The sequence below is a fragment of the Lathyrus oleraceus genome, chromosome 4 (assembly GCF_024323335.1).
Source record: "Lathyrus oleraceus cultivar Zhongwan6 chromosome 4, CAAS_Psat_ZW6_1.0, whole genome shotgun sequence".
Classification (NCBI taxonomy): Eukaryota; Viridiplantae; Streptophyta; class Magnoliopsida; order Fabales; family Fabaceae; genus Lathyrus; species Lathyrus oleraceus.
Window position 1 is genome coordinate 42,484,895 of NC_066582.1, and position 24,967 is coordinate 42,509,861.

At 34.0% G+C, this 24,967-nt stretch overlaps 2 protein-coding genes and 1 non-coding gene across 4 annotated transcripts; 1 reads left to right on the forward strand and 2 right to left on the reverse strand.

Moving 5' to 3' along the window:
- Positions 1 to 3,331: 3,331 nt before the first annotated feature.
- On the reverse strand, positions 3,332 to 4,790 carry LOC127138751 (rhomboid-like protein 14, mitochondrial). The gene is made up of 2 exons (XM_051065258.1): positions 4,422 to 4,790; positions 3,332 to 4,341 (listed from the first exon to the last, which is right to left on the reverse strand). Exons 1-2 carry the CDS (start codon positions 4,632 to 4,634, stop codon positions 3,547 to 3,549), a joined length of 1,008 nt encoding a protein of 335 aa, XP_050921215.1. The 5' UTR covers positions 4,635 to 4,790; the 3' UTR covers positions 3,332 to 3,546.
- Positions 4,791 to 16,842: 12,052 nt separating this feature from the next.
- Positions 16,843 to 19,697, reverse strand: LOC127138752 (cyprosin). Of its 2 annotated transcripts, none has more exons than XM_051065259.1 (12): positions 19,285 to 19,697; positions 19,149 to 19,209; positions 18,956 to 19,050; positions 18,740 to 18,852; positions 18,500 to 18,668; positions 18,315 to 18,419; positions 18,128 to 18,241; positions 17,965 to 18,035; positions 17,717 to 17,876; positions 17,497 to 17,616; positions 17,326 to 17,414; positions 16,843 to 17,238 (listed from the first exon to the last, which is right to left on the reverse strand). In XM_051065259.1, the coding sequence occupies exons 1-12, from the start codon at positions 19,654 to 19,656 to the stop codon at positions 17,154 to 17,156; spliced, it is 1,554 nt and encodes a 517-aa protein (XP_050921216.1). In that variant the 5' UTR covers positions 19,657 to 19,697; the 3' UTR covers positions 16,843 to 17,153. The 2 variants fall into 2 exon arrangements, with proteins under 2 accessions (XP_050921216.1, XP_050921217.1); XM_051065260.1 differs by having other exon boundaries at positions 17,971 to 18,035; positions 19,285 to 19,695.
- Positions 17,000 to 17,070, forward strand: TRNAG-GCC (transfer RNA glycine (anticodon GCC)). Its single transcript has one exon. It is a non-coding gene; the product is annotated as a tRNA-Gly (tRNA).
- Positions 19,698 to 24,967: the final 5,270 nt, after the last annotated feature.

A 24,967-nucleotide genomic window follows, 5' to 3' on the forward strand; every position in this document is an offset into this window, starting at 1 on the left:
TCGACTTCACGCGGTCGGGTTTCTCAGGCTTCACAAGGTCATGTGTCTCAGGCCTTAACCTCTTGAGATAGGGATGTAAATGGATATCCATGGGGACGAATACTATAATATTTGTATATGTCCCGTTGGATAAATATGATATTCATATTGGCCCAATATTTGTGCGGGTATCTACTAAACGGGTAATTTGCGGGTTTTAAGGTACTCACGGATATTTACAGATATCCATGGATAACATTTTTTTCTAAAATTATTTTTTGATTATATATATAATTTTTTTATTATACTTTTAATAAGTTTATGCTATTCTGCGAGTATACATAATATTTTTTCATTATACAAAGTAGACTTAAAATAATTTTTTGCCATCCCTGGGCATGTATATTCTGCTGACTCTCCAAGTTATGGAGTCTATGAAGCCCGTGAAACCCTTGATGTTGTTGATCTCATTCCTGGAGGTTCCTATAACACCTCCTTAATTCCTATATATGATGAACATGTTGCTAAGCATGTGTCGAAAAGAGAGAGATATTTATTTACTTTTACGTTATATTTGTTTCATACTAATTGAGTTACGACTGATATTGGTATTTTTTTACAGGAGCTTGAAACGATAAAATTTGTAAACCATGCCAGAAAGATTTTAAACCTAGAACAGAATACAAACGCATGGTTCCAAGATCGTGTTCGTAACTCTGAACTTGCAGGTTTATGCGTCACTGGATACATGACTGTTAACCATGGCATGTTGACGACTTTTGTGGAGAGATGGCATAAGGAGACGTCATCTTTTCACATCCACCATGGTGAGATGTCCATCACACTTAATGATATTTCATGCCTTCTACATCTTCCGATTAGGGGAAGATTACTAAATTATTTCTAGATCGACAAACCCAAGGCACTTGATTTGATGGTAAACTTATTGGGAGCTGACCCATGTGAGGCTTAACAGGAGCCTGATGTCACGAGAGATGCTCATGCCTGATTGACTTGTACAAATCCAACTTGGTTGCGGCAGTAAAGGCCAAAGGTGATGACGAGCAGGTTTTGTTCCACAGACAATGTGCAGCCTATAATTGGTTGGCACATAAATATTCATGGACAAAAGTACAACATATATCAATGTATTTAACATGACATCCTTCATTGATTTAGAGCGGATCCATGAGTACAACTGAGGAGTCGTATCTTTGATTTATCTGTAATCAAAACTAGGTGAAGCTTGTCTTTGAAAGACAAGACAGATGACCGGTATATGCACATGATGTTAGGGTATTGCACAGGTTGCGAGAGATGTCATTGAGAGATGAGACATTGTGATTACATACCATCTTACCTGAGGCACAAAGTGCCTTGGGGTACAGGCGGCGGCAGAAGAGAAACGGGGGGTTAGAAATACCCATTAGTTTATTTTTATTTGTATTTGTATTTTGGTAACAGTTATATTGTGGTAACATTTAGATTATTTATCGTGATAACATTGAGATTTCTATTATTGTTTGAATTTATATCAAACATCCTTAGTCTCCATTAATATGATTAGCATGATATTAATGTATTTTTAATATAATAATCATTAATATAATCGTCATTGGATAAAAAATATCAATTAAGGACGCTTGCTGCCTAAGTAAAATCTATTAAATGTGTTCAAAAATTATTTTGTAGATGCATCTACGAAATCACCCTAAGAATTTACGGACATGCATCTCCGAATTATATTTTAACAAATATAAAGTGGATGATTCACTTATAAAAAAAAAACTGTGTGCATTTTAAATACGTCCGAAAATATATCTCTAAATTATAGAAGAAGTAAATTTGCAGTTAGTTCACTCTCGTCGTGATAAAATGGGTAAAGTAGTACCCTTAATCCTTAATATTATATACCCCTTCAACATCCTTTAACATGATGTTAGGATATTTAGTGCTCTGGCTAAATTTCTTAATCACTAACAACTTTCATTTCCTTTTGTAGCCAAATTCTCTAACTCAACTCAAGATGTTGTAGATCCTCTTCACTTATTGGAAGTCTTGCACTAACAGTATCACTCACTTTGAAAGAATGTTTACTGAAATTATGAAAAACTAAAACCATAATCACTTATGAGGGTATTCAATTCCTATTCCTTACTAATGATTACAAAAAGTATCTACAAGTCTGGCACCGCTCGGTACAAGTCTGGATGGGAAAGAGTATTTTTTAATAAAATAATATTAAAATTTTATTTTAAATAAATAAAAAATATTTTTAAAAAAAATTAATTTTATAACAAAAATATAATATTTTTTATTAACCAATTATATTATTGTATTAACTACGAATATATATATATATATATATATATATATATAATTAATCACATATTTTTTTGATAATTTACTAATCAACTATTTTATTAATCAATAAAATATATAATATTAATTAAATTCTAACGTTAATTTATAATATTTATAATATTGATCTATTTTATTTTCTTATTTATAATTTATAATTTTTAAAATTTATTAATCAAATTATAAATTAATTTTAAAACTTAATTAATATTATATATTTTATTAATTTATGAAACCATCAAGAAAATAAGTAATCAATAACAACATTTTTTATTTAAAATAAATTTTTAATATTATTTTATTTAAAAAAATATTATTCACCTATGATATAAGAATAACATTACTCCACAATTAACTATTAAAATTAGAGTTTAATTTAATTCTTCCCTAAGTCACATTCCACATAAACTTCATATCAGGTAGACTTGATGATGAACCGAATTGTGTAACTTGATGCGTTAATATTGGCTCTATCATTATCCAATATGGAACTTGGATTTCTCCCACCAAATAACAACAATTACAAATTTAAGTGACCTATTCATTAAGAAAAAATAGTGTCTTCATAAACTCTCCAAAATACTTAACTAAAACTTATGACATGTCCATGAATTATTTTCATATTATTTTGCATATGCTTTCTAATATGAGTTTTAAAAAACAGATCAATTTAATTTTACAATTAACAACTAGTTATGCTATAAACTACAAATATATTATTTATTCCAATAGAGCTTATGTCATTAAAACTAAATAAAAACAAACTATAGTAGTAGTTTTAAATAATTAAACCCAAAAGTTCCCCATTCCTTCCGGGATTTCAGGTCAGGTCATCTGCACAAGCACGAATTATAGATTTCAAAATACCAAACATCTTAGTAACTCAAAGCTACTAACCTCAGCAATACTGGTTATGGGGCCTGCAGCAACTTAAAACCATGGCCCCTACTCATTCCCATTAGACTTTTAAATAAAATTTGACAAACAACAATAAAATGAATCTTTTTAACCACAATCGACACGGAAGCAAATGCTAAACCACTCTTGCAAGAAAAGGATCCATGGTTCCATTCCATGTACTAAGAAGTAATGTAATTCACTAAATTTACATGATAACTCTTTGCAAAATCAGCTCATAGTTAGACAAGTAAAATCTATCTAATTTCTACATTCAATTGTATTATTGTTATAATTCTATCTTCACCATCACCTACCAAATCTTTCGATTCTCCTGCGGCGCAATTCATCCATAGAAAGACCATCAGAATCATAATAACTATCCCGGCGATCCCGTTGTAAAGAAGAAGAACCCCTACTAGTACCACACATCTCACAAACATTCAACAAACCAGAATTATCATAAGTACAATCCTGGCATCTCCAATCAACAGCCGGGCGAGCATTCACATTCCTCCCCGCCCGTCCAACAGTCCCCCTACCAGTAATCCGCCCCATCCGAAACCCAAACAAATTACCCAAAAACCTCACAGGCCATCTCAACAAAGAACCAAAACCCTTGAAAATAGAACTCAACGGATTCGAACCCGAATAATTCCGTCTCAACCTTAGATAAACAAGTCCAGCAAGTATACCACTAAGATGACCAATAAACGATACACCAGGCACAGACATTTGAATAAGAAACAACTCAGCCCAAGCCGCATAACGCGACGGAACTAAAACACCGTAAACATTAGTGTAATTATCCGATTGTGAATTGAGAACTACTTTCATAGCGAATAGAACGCCGGAGAAACCAACGGAGTATTCGTAGTAGTAAGATCTTTCGTAATCGAAGAAAATAAGCAACGATTTGGATAGAATTAGGGTTACACTCTGTGATAAAGCGAGAAGAGAAGCTACGGTAGAAGCGAATTCGAGACTTCCCATGGAGTTTTCTAATTGAATACCTTTCCAGAGAAGAGAAATCATGTTGTAAACGAGGTGAGAATCTCCGATATGGTAGAACGGCGATAAGAAGAATCGTTGTAGATCCTTGTTCTGCGAGAGATTAGGTTAATTTATTAGCTTAATTAATTGATTGAACTGAATTGATGATGAATTGATTGAAATTGAAATACCTTGAGGATGAGGTGGGGATTGAACCAGACATGATCGATGTGTGGAATGAGGGGACGGAGGAAATTAGGTCGGAGATAGATGAGAGTGTTGGCGGCGATGAGGGCGGCGGTGACGGGAGGTTTTGAATCCGATCTGTAATATTCGGTGAAGGTATGAAGAGCTAGTAATGGCAGCATTCCCCGCGAAATTCCTCTTCCGGTGTTTGCTTCCATGATTTTGTTTCACTTTTCCGATGGATTCAATTGAAAGATGTATATATAGCGATTCACGACTTGGCCATTAAGAAACGTATATTATTATATAAATTCATGAATATTGATTTAGATTTTGCGGAAAGAAACTTCTAGATTCTTTTTGTTTTCGGCTAGTTTTGCGAGGTGATCGGTTTTATTTTTATTTTGGATAAATTAAATATTTCGTCATCAAATCAATCAGATCTCTTCCACTCAGCTAACTCGACACTTTTAACTCATGTGGCATTTTAAATTAACTTAGTATTTTTATAATTTAATCCTGAGTGAAGAATTTATTTTTTAAAATAATCATTTTTTAAAAAATAAATTAAAATAACTAATATTTTTTAAATAATTCCAAAAAAGATGCGTCAGACGCATCATTTTAAAACAAGAGGAGGCGTCAATGGTGCTGACGCATGCTTTCAAAGCATTGCATGGAGACGCCAACAACCGTTGCGCCTATGTTTGGGCTATGATGTATGCGCCAATTCATTTGGCGCATACACCTTTTTATTATTTTATTTTTTATTTTTTTTAATAAATAATAAAATATAATATTAAAAAAAATTATTCATGATATAATAAAAGTTAAGGATTGACAAAAATTTATTGACCGGCCCGATCGAAACGTTCCTGTGTTCCACATTCAGGTGCGTTAGTTTGTCTTCGAGGTCTCCCACGATTTTCCGGAGGTGTTTAGGGTCTTTACGTGCTGACCTAGTCCAATGATGGTTGGTGTGAAGTGTTATACGGTGAACTGACTTTTGTGTTTTTTTTTGCTTTGAAAAGCAAATGTCGCGGATAGCAAGAGTCGCCACCGACTTTTCTTTTATCCAATAAGGAAAGGTGGAAAAGAACAGGAAAGACCTTAATTAGATTTTGGGTTCGGGAGGTACATTATACAAAGGGAAGGTGTTAGCACCCTTTGTGTCCATGGTTATCCATGGGCTCTTAATTGCTTATCACTTATGTTATTTTTGTCCGAAAAAGTGTGTGAGAGTTGTTTAGAAAATGTTTTGAAAAGAGAGTTTAACTTTGTAATGATTCTTGTACGAATGTATACAAAGTATTTATCTTGTTTAATTTTGAAAGCTGTTTAGAAAAATATAACTTGACAATGATTCTAGTACGAATGTATGCCAAGTGGTGATTTTCTAATAGATGTTTTGCAAAGTGTGAAGCATGAAAAGTATTTTTAAATTGTGAGTCAGCATTTAAGAGTTATACTTACCCAAGGTCTTTATGGGCATTTCCTATCCTTATGAGGGTAAAACTGTCCTTACTATTAAGAAGTAAGTAGTTTTATCCTTTGGATGTAAAGGGACATCGTAGGGTCATCGATTGGTCATTGAAGGCAACATTTGTAAGGATACCTTAGCATTCGAAGGGACGATCATCATTTAATCGTAGACTACAACAACGGGTCATCGAGGGACAAAATCATATATTCGCGAGCAACATCCGAGGGACTATGATTTATCTTATAGGGACATGATGATTTAATCGAAGGGTCTTTGCTAAGTGTATCCCCACATTCGCGGGACCTGGCCGTAATACCGTAATACCGTAAGGCAACAAAGAGAGGGCCAAGATCACATATTCAAAGGCAATATTTTATAATCAATTTGGTAATTAGGATGAATCTCCACATTATAATCAATTAGGTAATTAGGATGAATCTCCACATTATAATCAATTAGGTAATTAGGATGAATCTCCACAAGGGTATCCCACAAATAAAGTGGGATACCTAGCAAGCTACCTTTTCCGGGAATATGTGAACCCTTACAAAATTCAGCAAACAGGTCAGAATACCAAATCAGGGTGCAATCAAGAGTTGCACCAAACAAAAGGAATCACAACAGTAATAGTGCCAGGTAAACCATGCATGGTTACAATAAAACATGTCAGATGAGCGAAAATCAGAACAGAAAAATCAGCGACTGTCATGTTCGCTGCTGCCTCGCCTTGCGAGGGCCTGGCGAACACTCGCTACATGTTCGCTTAGCGATGTGCTAGCGAACGGCTGCGGGTTTTGAATTTAAGAACAGTACGATTTCAACAAGCTCCAAACCCTATGGCATCCATTACAGAAATTTTATGGTTAAACATTCAAGATATCCATACATATTTAAACCCACATGCAAAACCTAAGATATATTTATAAATTCAAACATAATACCACATGTAAATTGGAAGCATAAAGCGGTAGTGGTAGTGCAAACCTGTTTGCAATTGAATTGCAACGTTGAGTTGGCAGATCACTCTTAGGGTTGGTGTCGGATTGAGTTGGGCGGAGGTAACCTTTGTGCAGATGAGTTTCCCTCAGGGTTTCCTTTAAGGTTACTCTGAATTCTCTTGGTTAGCCTCCAGGGTTTGTTGTCTGTCTCCGTATCTGTCTTTGTCCGTCCCCTTTTTCTGAATGAGGTCTTGGTATTTATAATAGTTTTTGTGACCTAATGGGCTCAGAATGAAGCCCAAAATTTCTGGTATTCGCAAGCTTCGCTAGGCGAGTGGTGCAGCGAAGAGTTCGCTAGGCGAAGGATTTTGCTCGCCTAGCGAGCAAGCCAGTTTAAGTCATTTTCTGGATTTGGCCACCTGTGTGTTGGGTCTTTGTTATTTTAAGATCAATGTCTTGACAAATGAGTTGGAGTGCCTTGAAAAATATCTTGCAAGATTAACGGACAAATTTTGGGGTATGACATGAAGGTCTGGCGATATTTGATAGATGTGTCATCATTTGTTCCCAATAGCCATGGGGCTCTGGCCAACGACGCTTCCGTAATGGAGTTTGGTGCCCATGTTATCGTAGTTAGGTCGATTTGGTTAGATGGATTGTAGACGGTATAGTTGTCAGAATTGGGACATTGAATCGTTTTGGAAATGAGACAATGGTTATTGGGGTGTATTATAGTTAAATAATGGTTGGGTGTTTTGGTGATGGGATGTTTGGGTGGTCGTTGGTGGGGGCTAGATGAAGTGACCCATATGAATCATCTAGGCTATAGACGGTTGTGGTTGATACATATGATTGTTGGTGGGTAGGGTTTGATTCTTGGTTTTGTGGTTAGGTGGGTGACATGAATGGATTGTGAGGTTGGGTGTTTGGTTGTTGGGTGGGTGGCATGAATGGATTGCGAAATTGGGTATTTGGTTGTTGGGTGCATGTGGTAGATTGATGGTGTGAGGTTGGTTGTTGGGTTTGAGTGGTTTGATATTGGTGTTTGACGGGGACTTGTTGTTGGGCGTATGATTACGAAGCTAGTTGGCGTGGATCAATCAAATACCGTGGCTCAGACACAAATTGTTGCGTTGTTACCGACCTAAATCATACCATATATTGTTGAGTTGGTCTAGCATCATGGATGACTGGTTCGTTTAAGATGTGTTGAAGTCGATCCCTCCAATGACGACACATCTCTTTTATGAAGTCTCTCCAGTCGGAATAATCCTATTGGACATCAACTCTTTTTTGATGCCAATCTCTCAAACACGTCGGAGGTTCTAGAATCTGTTGCTGCATGCCGAGTTGCAGTTTTACCCGATCACTCTAGTGCATCTCCACAGTAGTGAACCAGATAATTGGTGTCTTTGTTGTCCAAACAGCATCGTCATCATGGTTAACCCGATGATCAAGACCCAGATATGGCCTCCAGATAAACTGTACAACAATACGACACGATTAAATGATAAATAATTTGATAAGTATTTTTAAATTAAAATAGAGTTGTGTATGAGTATTACATCGTCTGGTCCAATGTGGTTCAATAGATTGCGATAGACTATTATAGCGTGTTTCGAACACCTATTGTAGTTCATCCCTCTAACTGACCACCTAGATCATAAACAATTGAAAAATATTATTTACAGTTAATTGTAATATAAAGTATAATTAATTAAATGGTAAAGTGTTAAACTTACTTTGTTGCAAATGGGAATATGAATGAGTTCTTGTTTATCGAGGCGAGTGACTCTTTTAACCAACGGTCCAACGCCCGATTAAGACTTTCGAACGAATCTATATTCCAAAGTTGAATCTTTATCGGAGACGCGACGATGGAAAAGATTAAATCGACATTTCTCTTGTGAATGTGAAAAGACATGGTTAAAACTCAAAAACTTGAAGGAGATTGAAGTTGAATGAAAGAAAATGTGGTTGTAGGATAAAAGTTGTGTGAAAAATATGGTTGAAGGGCGACATATTTATAGAAGAAGTATGAAAATGCATGCGCCAAAGGGCTGCCCCACACATGTTAAGCAAGCACATGCAACTACATGCATGCGCCAACACCCTTGGCGTCACCATGCATTGCTTTTAAACTATGCGCCAATGGTGCTGGCACCTCCTCTTGGTGCAAAATGGATTCAACAGTTCATCTGACGCATTTGTTAAAGTTGGTTATTTTAAAAAAAATTGAAATATTAGTTATTTTAGATTTTTTTAATGAAAAAAGTGGTTATTTAAAAAAAATCATAAGTGGAGATCAAAATGTAGTCACTTACCAAAAAAAATCGAGAGATTCAAGTTATCCATAAATCTATTTTAAGAGGTTTTTAAATTTAAATTGATATAAATAAAAATTGAAATTAATTCTAAAAAATGGTGTAAAATTAAATAATATTACATGTGTTTGATTTTTTTTTAAACTCATCTGATTGTATTTTGAATTTATTTTTTTAAATTGAATCAAATCACACATATTTTTTAATACTTAATAGTATTTATTTATTTATTTTATTAGTAAGATATATTAAAGTAATATAATATTCTATTGATGCTTAATTTATTTTAATATTATTTATTATTTAATTTAATATTTTTTTTGTATTATTCATAACTAATGGTTTTCTTTCCATAATATTATTTTTAATACATTATATTTTATTTTTATAATTTTAATATTTATAAAAAAAATATAATTTTGATATTTAAAAATTGATTTAAACTAAACTCTATAAAATTGGGTCAAATTAAATCTTTTTTATTAAATAAATTTTTATTTAAAAATTGATTCAACTGCACTGCGAACACTCATAATTTCTAATAATATAAAAAAAATTACTTTAGTCTTTAATATAAATAAATGGAAATATTTAAGTCCTTAAGTGAATCTTCATCTAAGAATTCTGTTTTATTCATGGATGTGACTGGACCGGTTTTGAATTAAAAAGTGTTCTCTTGATTGGTTTGTTTGGTTCAATATGTTTGAAAAATGATTGATTATAAAAATATAGCAAGAAATAGTATGTTTTTTTAAACTGTCTGTTTTCAAACAAATTCTTCCATGATCTCTCTCTATATTTTTTAGTGGAAATATATTTTGTATTCCCAAATAGTTAATATAACTGATAGGATCTCTAATCAAAGCTTTCCTAGCTAGTAAACTACCCAATCATGTTACTTTATACATAAGTTGGTATTATCAACATGATTCCTTAAAGTTCTAGAGTGCTGAAAATTATATTATCTTTTACATTGGGTCAATTCTATTTTGAGAGAAAATTTTGTCATTCTTTGATGTCCATATAATGTAAATATTCTCTGCTACATCAACCTTCTATATTTGTCTTCTCCATCCTTTCTTCTTTGTTTCTTGAATTAGCCACTTTATTTTCTCTTCTCACTTTGTAGGGATTCTTTGATTAATCATTCCAAAGCAATACATCTTTCTATATCTGATTTGTGATAAAACATTTAAAAAATATGTGATCCATATCCTCTGCAAGCTCTTTACAGAAGTTGCGTAGTTCATCATTCTTTATTCTAAAGTGTGTGATTATATCTTTTGTAGGGAGACGCCCCAGAAAACTCATTCACATCACAAATAGTGCTCTAGATCTTGCATAGTTAGAGAAAAATATTTTCTTCCAAGTAAGATGTTCCATATCTCATCTCAATTCCTTGTACATACTAGAAGTTCTATATTTGTTTTGTTGAGTAGTCTTCTCCAAGTAGTTGCTATTACTCATAAGTTTTATGCAATTCAAAACTTTTTTTATCATCCTCGAGCAAGTTTTTAGTTCCTGCCATCTCATAATATCTCGCCCTTTTACATAATATGCATTTATCTATTTGATCCATAGCTTTCCAGCATTTGTCTGCAGGTTCTGGAGTAATTTCAACATCGTGGTTTGGTTCTATTTCAACATTGATGTTATATTTAGACCACCTGTTGTTTTGGGTTCACACAATTTTTCTCAAGCCACCGGCATATCTCTATTTTCAAACAACTTTGAATTAAATTAAATAAGTCTATGCAAGATACTCAAAATTTAATACATCCATACAATATAAATTATTCACCGTCAAATTAAATAATTTCATATAACATATTCCAAATGATGATAATTCACCATCAAATTAAATAATTTTGTATAACACACTCAAAATGATGATAATTCACCATACTACAATACATTAGTCCTCAAATTAAATAAGTTCATATAACATACTTAAAATGGTAATAATTCAATATCAAATAAAAATAAATTCATACAACATATTCGAAATGATGATAATTCACCATCAAATCAAATACAAATACAGTCCGCATAAAATCAAGTTCAACATCAAATTATAAGTATAACTAAAATAAAATTCTAATTCTTTTTCAAAGATGGATTGAGATTAATCATCTTTTTTGAACGAAGCAACACACATGTTGTTTTGTGTTTGTGTTGTGTTGGATCAACTATTTATGGGATATAGATATGAGATAATTATAACCATAAACACGGTTCATCGATTTGGTTTTTAAAAATGAAAACTGAGAACCGAACCAAACTAGTTAGATTTTTACTGGTTCAATTTGGTTTTCACTATCATGTCGTCAACACATACCTCTAGGTTCCTCCCTATCAGGTGGGAGAACACATCATATATGAGTCACTGGTAGGTGGCTCCATAATTCTTGGGGATGAAGGGCATGACGTTGTAGTTGTAGTTGCCATGATTTGACATGAAGGCCATCTTGGGGGCGTCTAAAGGATCCATTCAAATATGGTTATACCTTAAGTAGGTATCTATGAAACTCAATGTGTGGTAGCCTGAATGCTCATCAATCAGGTGATAAATGTATAACATAGGATATGGGTCCTTAAGGCAGAAAGTATTTAGGTTGATGAAGTCCACACACATGCGCCACTTGTTTTCTACTTTCCTCACCAATACCATGTTGGCTAACCAGGTAGGATATTTCATTTTTGTGATGAACCCGGTGTTGGATAACATGCCTATTTCCTCGCCAATGGCGTCTTTATTCTTCTCTCCAAATTTCCACTTCCTCTACGCCACTGGCTTGACATAAGGGTCGATGACGAGGCGATGACACACCACTCTAGTGTCTATCTCGGGCATGTTAAAGGGAGCCCAGGTGAACAAGTAGAAAATTTTAATGAGTTGGTCGACTAGCTCATGTTCTTCTTCTTGGGTAAGCAAAATTCATATCTTTGTCACTTGATGGCATGAAGGACATACTATGACTTCCTTCAAGTCCTTTATGGGTGTCATTTTCTAGTTGTCAGCACCTAACCTAGGATCCTAACAATCGATGTCTACATCTAGGGCTTCGAGAAGGGGGTACCCATAAGGGTGATCTTTTTCCTCTCTGTCATCGGGCTGATATGATAACAAGCGCTTTATTGGTCTCCTCAAATTGTCCTGACCCGCCTACCAGTCAATGAGTATTTTAGGGCTAGATATCGGGTGGAAATAAATGCCCTAATACATTGATGACAGGTTGACCTAGGATGATTTTGTAGGGTAACAAAATGTCTATTATGAGATAAATCACTTTAATCATATTAGAATTTGTTCCCTCACCACAGGTTGTTTTTAGGGTTACGTGGCCTCTCACTTGTACTTGTTCACCTCACAATCCTATTAATGAACCCCGAAATATTTTGATGTCGTTGAGATATAGATAAAGCTTTTGGAAAGCATCCTAGAATATGACGTCATCAGAACTTCAGGGTTTTATCATAACTAGCTTGATGTCTTAATTGAGATGTTGCATAATGATGACCATGGGTATTATCACGAGAGAGGATTCTGGAAGCATCACTTTTAGAGAAGGTAATGTCACTCTCTGATTCTCCCTGATCCCTTTTGGGGAACCCTAAGGATATAAAGTTCATGGTCAACACATGTCTGGTGTATTTCCCCTAGGAGAAGTTGGAACTTCCTCTACCAAAGAAACCCCCTATTATGGTGTTGACCCTGGAATGTAAATTTTTATAGGCCATCCTCTGAGGAAGATAGAAAGGATGCTAATGAAAGATATGTGGCCCAGGTTAGTTTTTCTGGGGGGCCATGGTGAGTGACACTGTACTTGTCAAAAAGTACAGGTGTATGTGGTATCTCTATTTGGGTAGGGGATACTTAGTAAATGATGGTGGTTAGGGTCGGCTTACGACGGTGAGATTCCTTATTTGGTGATGTTTATAATGTTTACGGTGGTAAGAAACGGTTAACTCACGTAAGGTGATAGGTTATATGTATAATTGTTATGCTAGTTAAGTTATGATCCCCCAATATCCTGTTAAGGGGGAAGTATTTATAAAGGTCTATGAGCCTAAGGTTACCTTTGGAATGATAACCGCTCACTCAGTCAATGATGGACCAATTAATCCCTACTTCCTAGGAAAACGTGGATCAACTATTGACTATGACTTCTCTCTGACCAAGAAACACATTTCCTCATGTTTCCTATAATTAGGCGAGTGAGAAACACTTAGGGCGAGGCAACTCCCACCGGAGGGCGAAATATGGCCATCGCCTATTCTGAGGGCTACAACCATCCCGCCTTTACAAGGCCCTTTACAAATATATCACTACACCGCATTACCAAAAATTTCTAAATCTTTTAAAATTGAATGTGATGCATCTAATATGTGAGTTTAAGGTGTTTTGATGCAACGTGATCATTTAATTGCTTATTTTACTAAAAATTTAAAAGGGTTTGCCTTTAATTATTCTACATATGATAAGAAGTTGTATCACTTGATGAGAACACTACAAGCTTGAGAATATTACATGTTACCCAAAGAGTTTGTCAATCAAAGTGATCATGAGTCCTTGAAACATTTGAAGGGACAAAGTGAATTAAACAAGAGACATGACAAATGGGTTGAATTTTTGTAAAAAACTTCTATATCTGATCAAGCATAAAAGAGGTAAAGCAAATGTAGTCGCATATACACTCTCTAGATGACATGCTTTACTTTCTACTCTTGAAACAAAATTTGTTAGTCTTGAACACATTAAGGAATTGTACGAGTGATATTGGATTTTATTCACAAAAATTATCTTATGAGCATGATACCTACAATTGATACTTTAGGCACATTGACTACTAAAGAAAAAAGATGTATGCCTAAATATTCCATTAGAGAATCACTTCTAAGATAGACACATAAAGGAAAGTTTGATGAGACATTTTGGGGTTAATGAAACCTTAGAATTATTTCACTGAGAATTTTTATTGGCCCCGTATAAAAATTGATGTACAATTTTTTTGTGAAAGATGCATTAAAGGCCAAATAAAAAGTCATATATCATGGTATTTACACACTTTTGTCTACCGTTGAATTTCTTTGGATTGAAATCTCCATGAACTTTGTGTTGAGTTTAACTAGAACATAGAATGGAAAATATTCTATTTTTGTTATCGTAGACATATTCTAAAAGATGACTCATTTTATAGCATACAAAATCATGGATAATGCAAATTGTGTTGCTAATTTGTTCTTTAAATAAGTGGTGCCCTTTCATGTTCTACTAAGAAGCATCATTTGAGATCATGACACTAAGTTCCTAAGTAATTTTTTGAGAACTTTGTGGGAGTAGAGTTGACACAAAATTACTTTTCTCCACTACTTGTCATCCACAAACCGATGGACAATTTGATATAGTAAACAAAACTCTTTCTACCCTTCTTATAAGTGTCCTTAAAAATAATTTTAAAATGTGGGAAGAACATCTACCACACTTGGAGTTTTCTTCCCATAGAGTTATGCATAATACTACTTAATATCCACCTTTTTAGATTGTGTATGCCTTTAATCCTTTAACTCATATTGATTTATTACTATTTTCTCACACTTTTTATTTGAATCATAAAATGGAAAAGTTAGGGAAAATCTTGTGAAGAAATTGCATAAACAAGTAAAATTTAAAATTGAGAAGAAAATAGAAATTTATGCTAAACATGCATACAAAGATAGGAAAAGTGTAATTTTTGAATCATGTGATTAGGTTTGATCAGTACATATGAGGAAAAAAGTTTTCCTTCTTAAAGAAAATCCAAATTTCACCTAAGGGGCCATTGACCCTTCCAAGTGCTTGAAAGAGTCAATAATAATGCTTATAAAGTTGAACTACTCAATGAGTATGGGGTAAGTGCTACGTTTTATATGGATTGTTTTAGTTCAAGGTCTCTTTAAGAGGGAAGGTATGGCGAGGACATAATTGTCAAAGGTGCTAGTGATTCAATTCAACGAATAGGCGGACTTATGACAATGGCGTTGGTAAAGAAAGTTAAGGATACCTTCAATCAAATGATGATAATTATGATGGACGCAAGACCTAAATTAGAAGTCTCAATGACCAAAATAGTCAATTGCATAAGCTTACATGAGGAGGAGTGGAGTGTATGTTATGATGCCTCTTTTATTTAATTTTATTTGTTTTAGTTTGTAATAACGTGTTTGAGTCAAATTCGACTTGTTTTGGGCGTAAGACTTATATTTGTATGTTATTTAAATTTTAAGTGTGTTGATAAGTTTCAACCAATCACAAACTCTCATAGCTATGACTTGACATATTAAACAATGTGTTTATTTTGCAAATAAATATTGAAATATGAAAAGTGTAAAAAGAATCAAAATAAATTCAATGAAGAGAGAGACAAAAAATCTTGATCAAGTGAAGAGAGAATATGATGACAAATAAACAAAGACATGACTTACTATCATTTTGTTTATTTAATGAGTAATTCAAAGGAAAACCACATTTTTTTTCTATCAATTGAGCGTCCCCTTCCATTAATTTTATTTATTTTGTAACTCCTAATTTAATAATGGTTTAATATTATTTTTTATATCTTATATTAATTTTGGGGTTCATTTTGGTTCTTAGTGATGGACTTAGTGATAGATTTCTGAATTTTTCAGTCGCTAATTAAAGAAAATAACTAACATCATACATTTTGAGAGTTAAAGAGTCAATATAGACCAATTTAAGTTAAGGGAACAAAATGAACTTCGAACTTAGCAGCATACATGACCAAAAATGATATTAAACCTTTAATCATTTTGCCACCCTCTATAATTTACATTTATAGTAGAATTAACTTTCTCTTGTTGTTTTTATCGATTTACATTGTTTGATCTTATTAGAATCCTAGCGGTCTCCCTTCTTTCCTCAACTCTAGTTTTCTCTTTTTTTTGATCCATTAAAGAGGGTGATTTTTGGGTCAATTTTTTATCCAAAATCACCCCCTCTAAATTCTTTTTTCTTTCCTTTTTCATTCAAATAAGTGATTTCCCATATATTTTTAGTTTTTTTCTTCGTGGTTTGGTTGTCTTATTGCAACGTTTCTTTGTTTTCCAGTCTTGGTGCGGTGTTTGTTCGGTTCAGATTGACAAATTAGTTTTGACTCAGTGTATATTCAATCAATGACTTTGACATCGTCAACGCGGTAGACTCGGAGACACCAGTATTCTGAACATTTAAATTTTGTTATATTTGTAGATTTTGTCACATTTGTAGGCATTTTGTCTTTATATGTCATTAATGTGGGCATTATGAGTTTGTTCGCAAATTCATCTTTTAAGTTTATAACGATTTTAAATTTGTATTATTCGATGTATTCTATCAATTTGAATGAATGAGTGTTGTTTTTAGTCAAAAAAATTTAATTAAAATCCTATATTAATTATCTCATAAAAGGCAAAAATAACGAAAAAGATATAATATTTTTGTGAGAAAATAAATCTTTATACATAAAAAAATTCATAATAAAAAAACTTATTTCTGCCATAAATATTATGACCTTGTTAAATTTTGCACTAATCCATAATTTTCATACAAAATTATAGTTGTGATAAAAGGAAGTGATGAAATGACTATTATTCTATCATACATACTAAATACATATTTATAAATAAATAAAAGCACATTAACTGAAGTACAAAAGTTATAACTCCCATTTCCAATGTTTTTTTCCGACATTTTATATTTTCAATGCTAATAACTTTACTTAATAACTCAATCTAAAATTGTCTATAGCTTAAAAAATATAAATATTTAAATAACATAGATCTAAAATAGATATACAAGAGCACCAGTGGTCTAGTGGTAGAATAGTACCCTGCCACGGTACAGACCCGGGTTCGATTCCCGGCTGGTGCATTATATTTTTTTATTTTTGATCTTATTTTCATCATATGCCTGACTTTGAGATGTAAAAAACCTTTGTTATATTTTTACGATGACTACGCAGCTTCAGCAAATCCTACACGAAGATTTCCATAATCAAAAACTGTATGGTATGCCCCCAAAAATATATCTCCAAGAACCCTGCAATATGATTCAACCATCATCATCATACACCATGAAATCAAAACCATATGCAACCATAATCATAAATCAATAATCATTCATTACCATAAAGGACCCTGTGGAGGAGGCACATCTATACCAACAAAACCTCCATAACACACACTAGAACACCCTTCTTCAACTCTTAGAATATACTGAAAAATCAAACCCGAAAATATTAATCTTCTATACACTTCAATAATACTAGATAATAGTAACAATATATGAAACTTGAACCTGTTCTGGAGATAGCGGAAATGATCTGTTTCCAATCTTGAATATAATTTGCGGCATTGTTGGAATATTATCACAGTTTATAAATGATTGTCCCACCGGATTCGGAAGCTTCTCGCATAGCTTTTTACACAAGAATGGTGAAAAAAATTAAAAATAAAGCTTGTTAATTAATTAAGTAGTGTTTAATTTGGAAAAATGTACCTATAGAATAGTTTTTTACCTCATCAATGTAATTTAATATTCTTTCTCTTGTGTTCCTCTGCTTAAGCTGAACCTGAACCCAAAAGACAATCATGTCGCATAATGTACACAAGGGACTCTCTCTAGTTTGTTGCGAATCATCCAAGTTTTCATCGTCTACCATTGTTTCAATATCATCACTGCATGATTTTGTTGGATTTTTGTTAAGAGAATTGAAACGAAGAAAGAAGGTGTATCAAAAGAATTCAATGTAAACAAAAATTGTACTGGTACTTCATTCTACGTGATCCGTTACGCGAGCAGAGTCCAATGTCAACGCATATAATTTCAGGTCTTAACTGAAAAAATAACAAAATACATTAACAATGGTTCATTGAAATTTCAATGACAATCATTTAGAGTATGAGGATTATAGGACTAGAGAACAAACCCCGGAAGTTATGAATTCCCATATCAAATCGCCGTAGTTATGAATGATGTTTTTACATTCATAACTCACGTATCCTTCCGCTCCAATGGCGTGGTTAATTTGAGTAACAACGCTCTGAAAACGAAGTACTAAGTAAGAAAAATACACCATAGTAATAATATAGAAGTATAATGTTTGGATTTCATACGGTTGGACCAGCAATCAACGATGTTCCAGAGTCAATAATCGCAGCACAACCTCCTTGACATAATCCTGTTGAGTTGTTTTGAAGGAGAATGTCTCCAACATCAATCTAAGGATGAAAACACCAAAAGTTAACGTTGATATGGTTGATGATAAAAGTCACACATGTAATTTGTTAATATAATATACCTGCCAATAGCCCTTTTGGGAAACAGGAACATAAGTATGGTCACCCCTAAAGTGTCTCCAATCAATACCACCAAAGACAATCTCACCACCAATGTTTGAATCTGGATTTTGGTTTAGCCAAAGAGAGAAAATCTTTTGAGTCATGTACCCTTGTTCAATCATATTATACCTGTATTTATTAACATAACTTAGCATTGTTTTTTAGGTTTCATAAATAACTCTAGAAAAAATAGGCCTTACCACACTGGTTTGACTTGTCCAACTGATATATCCTGAAATCCAAGTCCAAGTATCCCATCAAAATGCATTGCTAAAAATTCCAACGATCCTTCCTTCGTAATCTCAGTAAACTCCTAGAGGATCATCAGATACTGACACATGTTAGACACTTGATATATTTTTAGTATAAAGTGTCGGTGTTATATATAAATAAAGTGTATAAAACTATTGATTGACCTGATCTCTGATGATGATATTCCCGACTTTTAAATTATCTTGGCTGAAGAAGCCGGGAATGTACCCGCGGCTAAACGGGATCTTGCACGATGTTCCTGAACATTTTCCCAAACAAAAAACAACATTTAAATAGAAGAACTTTAGAGTTTAGAGTTTAGATTGAATTTCATGTCAAATCAGAAATCAGAGTTACCATTTTTTGTATAAGTGCTAGACAACTTGGACCTATACTTAGAATGTATATAGCAAGCAATCTGCACACATAGCTAAACTCAATTACTCACATCTTGCATTCAAAATAAGCTTAATCAAATAATTCTGAAACTTACAGACAATCTGCATTTGGAAGATGGGACCCAAAGATTTGAGCTTCCAGTATCAAACACAACTTTGAACATTTGTGGAGGTGATCCAATACCAATTTCACCAAAATACTGTGCATCAAGATAATTCTTTAAATAAACTATATCAGTTGATAAATAATTACCATCATTAACACCTCTTAATCCTCCATGATTAAAAACTTCCTTAATCCTTGCAGAATTAAGAGTGTTAACATCTAAATTCCTTCTTTGTAGACTAACTCTCATTAACCCATCATCAGAAGTTACAAAAGGCAAAAACTTGAACAAAGCCCATAAGAACATCACAGTTAGAAAATACTTGAACTCCATATTTTCAACAAGTGTGTAACATAACATTCCTATGATTCATATTCATATACTATGTACTTATATGTTTTATATAAATATAATAAATACTTCAACTCCTTTGTTCTCTTCTATTTTTTTTATCTACTTTTGATGTTGCAAAGCAACAATTTACACTTGCATAGAAACAAGTAGGTAGTTTCGTGTGGTGTAATGAATGCAATTTCCAGTACGGTGAACGAAATAACTTTGCTATAAAGGACATGAATGGAGGCCTTCGATCAAACTAAGATTGTAAGCTGTATCATGGAGTTTTCTTTCACTATACTCTTTTTAGTTTTTATCAAAACAAAAAATAATAATCTTCAAGTACACTCTAATATAGTCTATAAAAAAAATACTATATACTATATTTTTGATAATTTCAAGAAAATAAATAAATGAAGTTAATTTTATATGACATAGGGATAGTAAGTGATTTTGCAAATTTGTCGTTTTATTAAGGATGGTATAAAAAAGAAAAATTAAAATAATAATTATTTTTTGGAAAAGACAATATTATATTATAAAAGAAAAAATAATTTAAAATAAAATAATAAATAATAAAGAGTATAATAGAATGAAGAAATATTAAAATAAAAGTAAATGACATGATTTTTATGTGTTTGATTGTACTTTTTATTAAGAGAATGACTATAGTATTAAAACAATATTATGTGTTTGAGTATATTGTTTTTTATTTTGTTTTTAATTAGCAAAGAATAATATCATTCTCATTGATATATTAAAAAGATACATGACATGATTTTTTATACTAAAAGATCTGATCAACATATATAAATACAGTTGAATATAATATTAATCAAAATGCTAAATAAATAATATGTGTAATTAATATTAATGATAATAATAATAATAATAATAATAATAATATTAATATTAATAATTAAATTAAATTAAAGTTGAGCATGTAATATACAAGGGACTCTGAAATATGAATGATAATTGATACAGTTTGGACACGTTAATATGTATAACTCCATATATTTTCATACTTGCAGTTGTTTAAAAAATATTCATATTCAAATTCTTGGTTTTTTTACCGAGATAACCCATTTTTTCGAAAAAATTCCCAAAATACCCCACTTTTAGGAGGAGGCGTCAATTGGATTGGCGACCCCTCTTAAAAATTGCAAGGAGGCGCCAATCCAATTGGCGACTCCCTTAAAAAAGCCTCAAATGAAAAAACCTCCAACATGAAAGTTGTAGATCTTTTCAAGACAATGAATTTGGATATAAATTTTGCATCATTTGGATTTTTTATGAGAAAGTTATGGGTAGTTAAAGTTGGACTTCTGAGTTTTTCAACTGTAATCTGACCTATAATGTCTTGCATTATTTCATGTGTTTCTTTTAGAGTTATGAAATTTTGTCCAACATAACAACTGAAGTAGACATCTTAAATTTTCCAATGCACTTGGTCCCACCTCAAAATAATTAAAAATGAGTGAGTTAGGTCCCTGCGAAGTTGACCCAAAATTAGGGTTTCTGTCAAAATGACCTATAATGTTTTGAAATGAATGATGAGCTTCCAAGTTTCAAATGGATTTTTGATGAACATGAAAGTTGTTCATATGGAGACTGTTGTTAAAACTTGAATGGAGGCGCCAATTGGATTGGCTAGGGCAGGTGCCTTAGCCAATCCAATTGGCGCCTTTGTGTAGGTTTTAAAAGGAGGCGCCAACTCAATTGGTGAGTCCCTCATAAAATGCCTTTTTTGTCTTATAAATAGATGCGTTGTGTGACCTATTGTTCCACAACTCATATAATCATTTGGCTATCATGTTTGGTGTTCGTCGCCGATACGGTAAGGTGATTTATGCGAGAGACAAACCTCAATTGGTGATGCTGTTTTGGAACATCACCACGTTAGATCAACTGAAGAGGGAGCTGGTTCGATGGTTAGACGGGAAAATACCAGAAGGGGAAAAAATCAGAAGTATTGAGAGACTTGACAGTATCTTTGGTTGGGTGCGAATCAAGACTGATAAGGATGCTAGGGAAATGATGTTCGGTCGAGACGACATTAATTTGATTGTTGTAATCAGTTAGAATTATTTATGTTTTCAGATGTTTTGTACTGATGTTGGTTATGAAACTCGTTGTAACAAGAACTTAATGATATATAATGATTGATTGTTACAGAAATACAATGTTACAAAAAGCTTAAGATCTAGATAAAATGTAGGCATGACTAGGAGGTATTAGTGGTGGTTGAGCCTCATCTTCATCGTCGTTGTTTAGGATGTGATCAACCTGTATCTCAGTCTCCTCTTCTTCTTCATCAACAACGTCGACTTCTACTTCTGCTTCTGGGTTGAGTTCATCTGACCATTGTGCATCATCTGCAGCATCTTCACCAGCTGCATCCTGATCGGTTAGTTGAGACTGTTGAGACGGTATACATGGTTGTAGAGTAATGTACAACTCGATACAATCCATGCCTGAATGTTCATGACTAAGAAACATGTTTTCAACATCTTCATCGTCTCGTATCTTAAAGGGGAAAAACTTGCATTGACCATTCTAAAAAAATATAGGATTTTGATATGTCATCTTTGACACAATACCTGATCCTATAAAGGATTGTATTCTTTTTTTCAAATGCAAAAAGGTTGCATTTCTCTTCAACGTGACTCTAATGGTATCAGTGTTTCTAAAACAAAAACCATGAAGCTCAGACTCAAAAGTTTCACCGTTGCAGTGAACGTTGACACTGTATAATGATGAAGATGACATTTTGGAGATGAAAACTATTTTGCAAGTGCAGATGAATGTGAGTGAAGTGTCTTGGATGTTGATAGTAAGACACTTAAATAGATGGTATCAGTGTCTCACATGCTAGCTAGTTCTGAGATGATGTGTCGGACATTGAAGCTACTCTGAGATAATGTGTCAAGCATGCAAGTCAGTTCTGAGATGAGGTGTCTGTCATGCAATACAGTGTGAGTTGATGTGTCAAGCATGCTAGCTAGTCATGAGTTGATGTGTCTGTCATGCAAGACAGTGTGAGTTGATGTGTCAAGCATGCTAGCTAGTCAAGACAGAAGTGAGTCTTCAGCATGCAGGATACTAGAGAGCCACGTGTCTGAGATGATGTGTCAATCCTGCAAGACAGTGTGAGTTGATGTGTCAACCAGGCAAGCTATCAAGAAGTGACTCTTCAGTATGCAGGAGATAAGATAGCCATGTGTCGGACATGTAAAATAGTTCTGAGATGATGTGTCAGTCAGGCAAGACAGTGTGAGTTGATGTGTCAGATAGGCAACCTATCAAGAAGTGAGTCTTCAGCATGCAGGATACTAGAGAGCCACGTGTCTGAGATGATGTGTCAATCCTGCAAGACAGTGTGAGTTGATGTGTCAACCAGGCAAGCTATCAAGAAGTTAGTCATCAGCATGCAGGAGACAAGACAACCACGTGTCGGACACCTAAGATGGTCAGACATGACGTGTCAACCATGCAAGCTATCAAGAAGCTAGTCATCAGCATGCAGGACACAAGACAGACACGTGTCGGACACCTAAGATGGTCAGAGATGATGTGTCAATCATGCAAGCCATCCATAAGTGAGTTGTTCAGCATGCAGGAGACAACAATGCCACGTGTCAGACATGCAGATGGTGGCGCCAATTGGTTTGGCGCCTACACTTAAGGCTTGTACATGGTCGCCAATTTGAATGGCGCCCCCATGGAGTCAGTCCTCGAAACCAAGCATTCAGAACTAGCCTTGCATGCATGTACCCTATGGTGTCGCCAATTTGAATGGTGCCCCCTTTTTATTATTGTACATGGTCGCCAAATGAGGTGGAGACACCATGCAAACACAATTTTTTATGCTCTCCTCCATTTGCCTATAAATTCATCCACTCCTTCAACAATTCTTCCACACCAACATTCTCACTACTTCATCTACATTACTTCTTTTACAATTTCATCTTCAACAAAATCTTCCAATTTCATCTACACCAACTCCCCAACAATATGTCTTTACTCACAATGGGCGAAGCACGCAGAGGAACAGTTGCAAACATCGCAACATACGTAAGTTTTTTCTTATACTAATTTTTTATGTTTCATCTCCACCAACCCCATTTTATTTTGAAATACCAACTTAGTCAAGTGTTATATTATTTCTATTATAGGATGTATCAAGGTTTCGAACTCGAGTCCACGAATTTGTCCCAATGGACCCGATGATTCAACCTTATGTTGAACTCACCGGTTTTGGTCACATTAGCAAGATTATGTCTTGGTCTATAGATAACAAGTTCATTCTAGCCTTATGTGAAAGATGGAGGCCAGAGACACACATATTTTGGTTTCCAACCGGTGAGTGTACCGTGACGTTAGAAGACGTCTACATGCTTTTAGGACTACGAATTGAAGGCAAAGCTGTTAATGGTAAGACCAACTATGCAAATTCAATTTGCATGGAGCTTTTAGACACTGATTTGTTAGATGATAATGCTAGAGGTCAAGGTATACTACTCTCACGCCTAAAGTCATATTATAATAGTTTATATTTAGATGAGCATTCTACCGAAGATGCTCAAATAATCAAAACTAGATGTTACATTATGTTGTTACTAGGATCCTTTTTATTTCCCGAAGGTAGTGGTTCTAGCATGCATATTATGTACTTACCTTTACTTAGACATATAGATAGAATAGGTAGTTACAGTTGGGGATCCGCATGTCTAGCCTATCTCTATAGTTCGTTGTGCAAAAACTCCCACAAAGACACATCTACATTTTCTGGATGTGCTGTTTTGCTACAAGCATGGGGATGGTCAAGACTACCGTCTCTAGCACCGGTCAATAGCAACCCCTTCACTTTTTCATATGCAAAAAAGTAAGTTGTTTAAATTGCTATATATTTACTTACTTCCTTACAGTTTAGTACCCATAACTAATTTATTTTAACTTTTTGGTGTAGATGGTCGGCACATGGTATGAATTACAGTAGATGTCCGAGACACTGTATTACTCAGTATCGCAACCTGTTGGATCACCTTCGACCGACAGACGTAAGCAAAATAACTTCATCAATTCGTCATATTATGTTGACTTTTTCTACATTCATTTAAATCCTATCCTCTTTAACATTTCAGTTCATTTGGCGTCCATACCTTAATATGGATCATGAGCATCAGGTCAACCCTGAAGACGCGGCCGTATGGACAACATGCACACCGATAATACGGTTCACAACAGTGGAGATGCACAACACCGATCGTGTGAAGCTGCAGTTCGGTATGGTCCAGAATATCCCAGACCCCCCAGCTAGCCTAGGAGAATG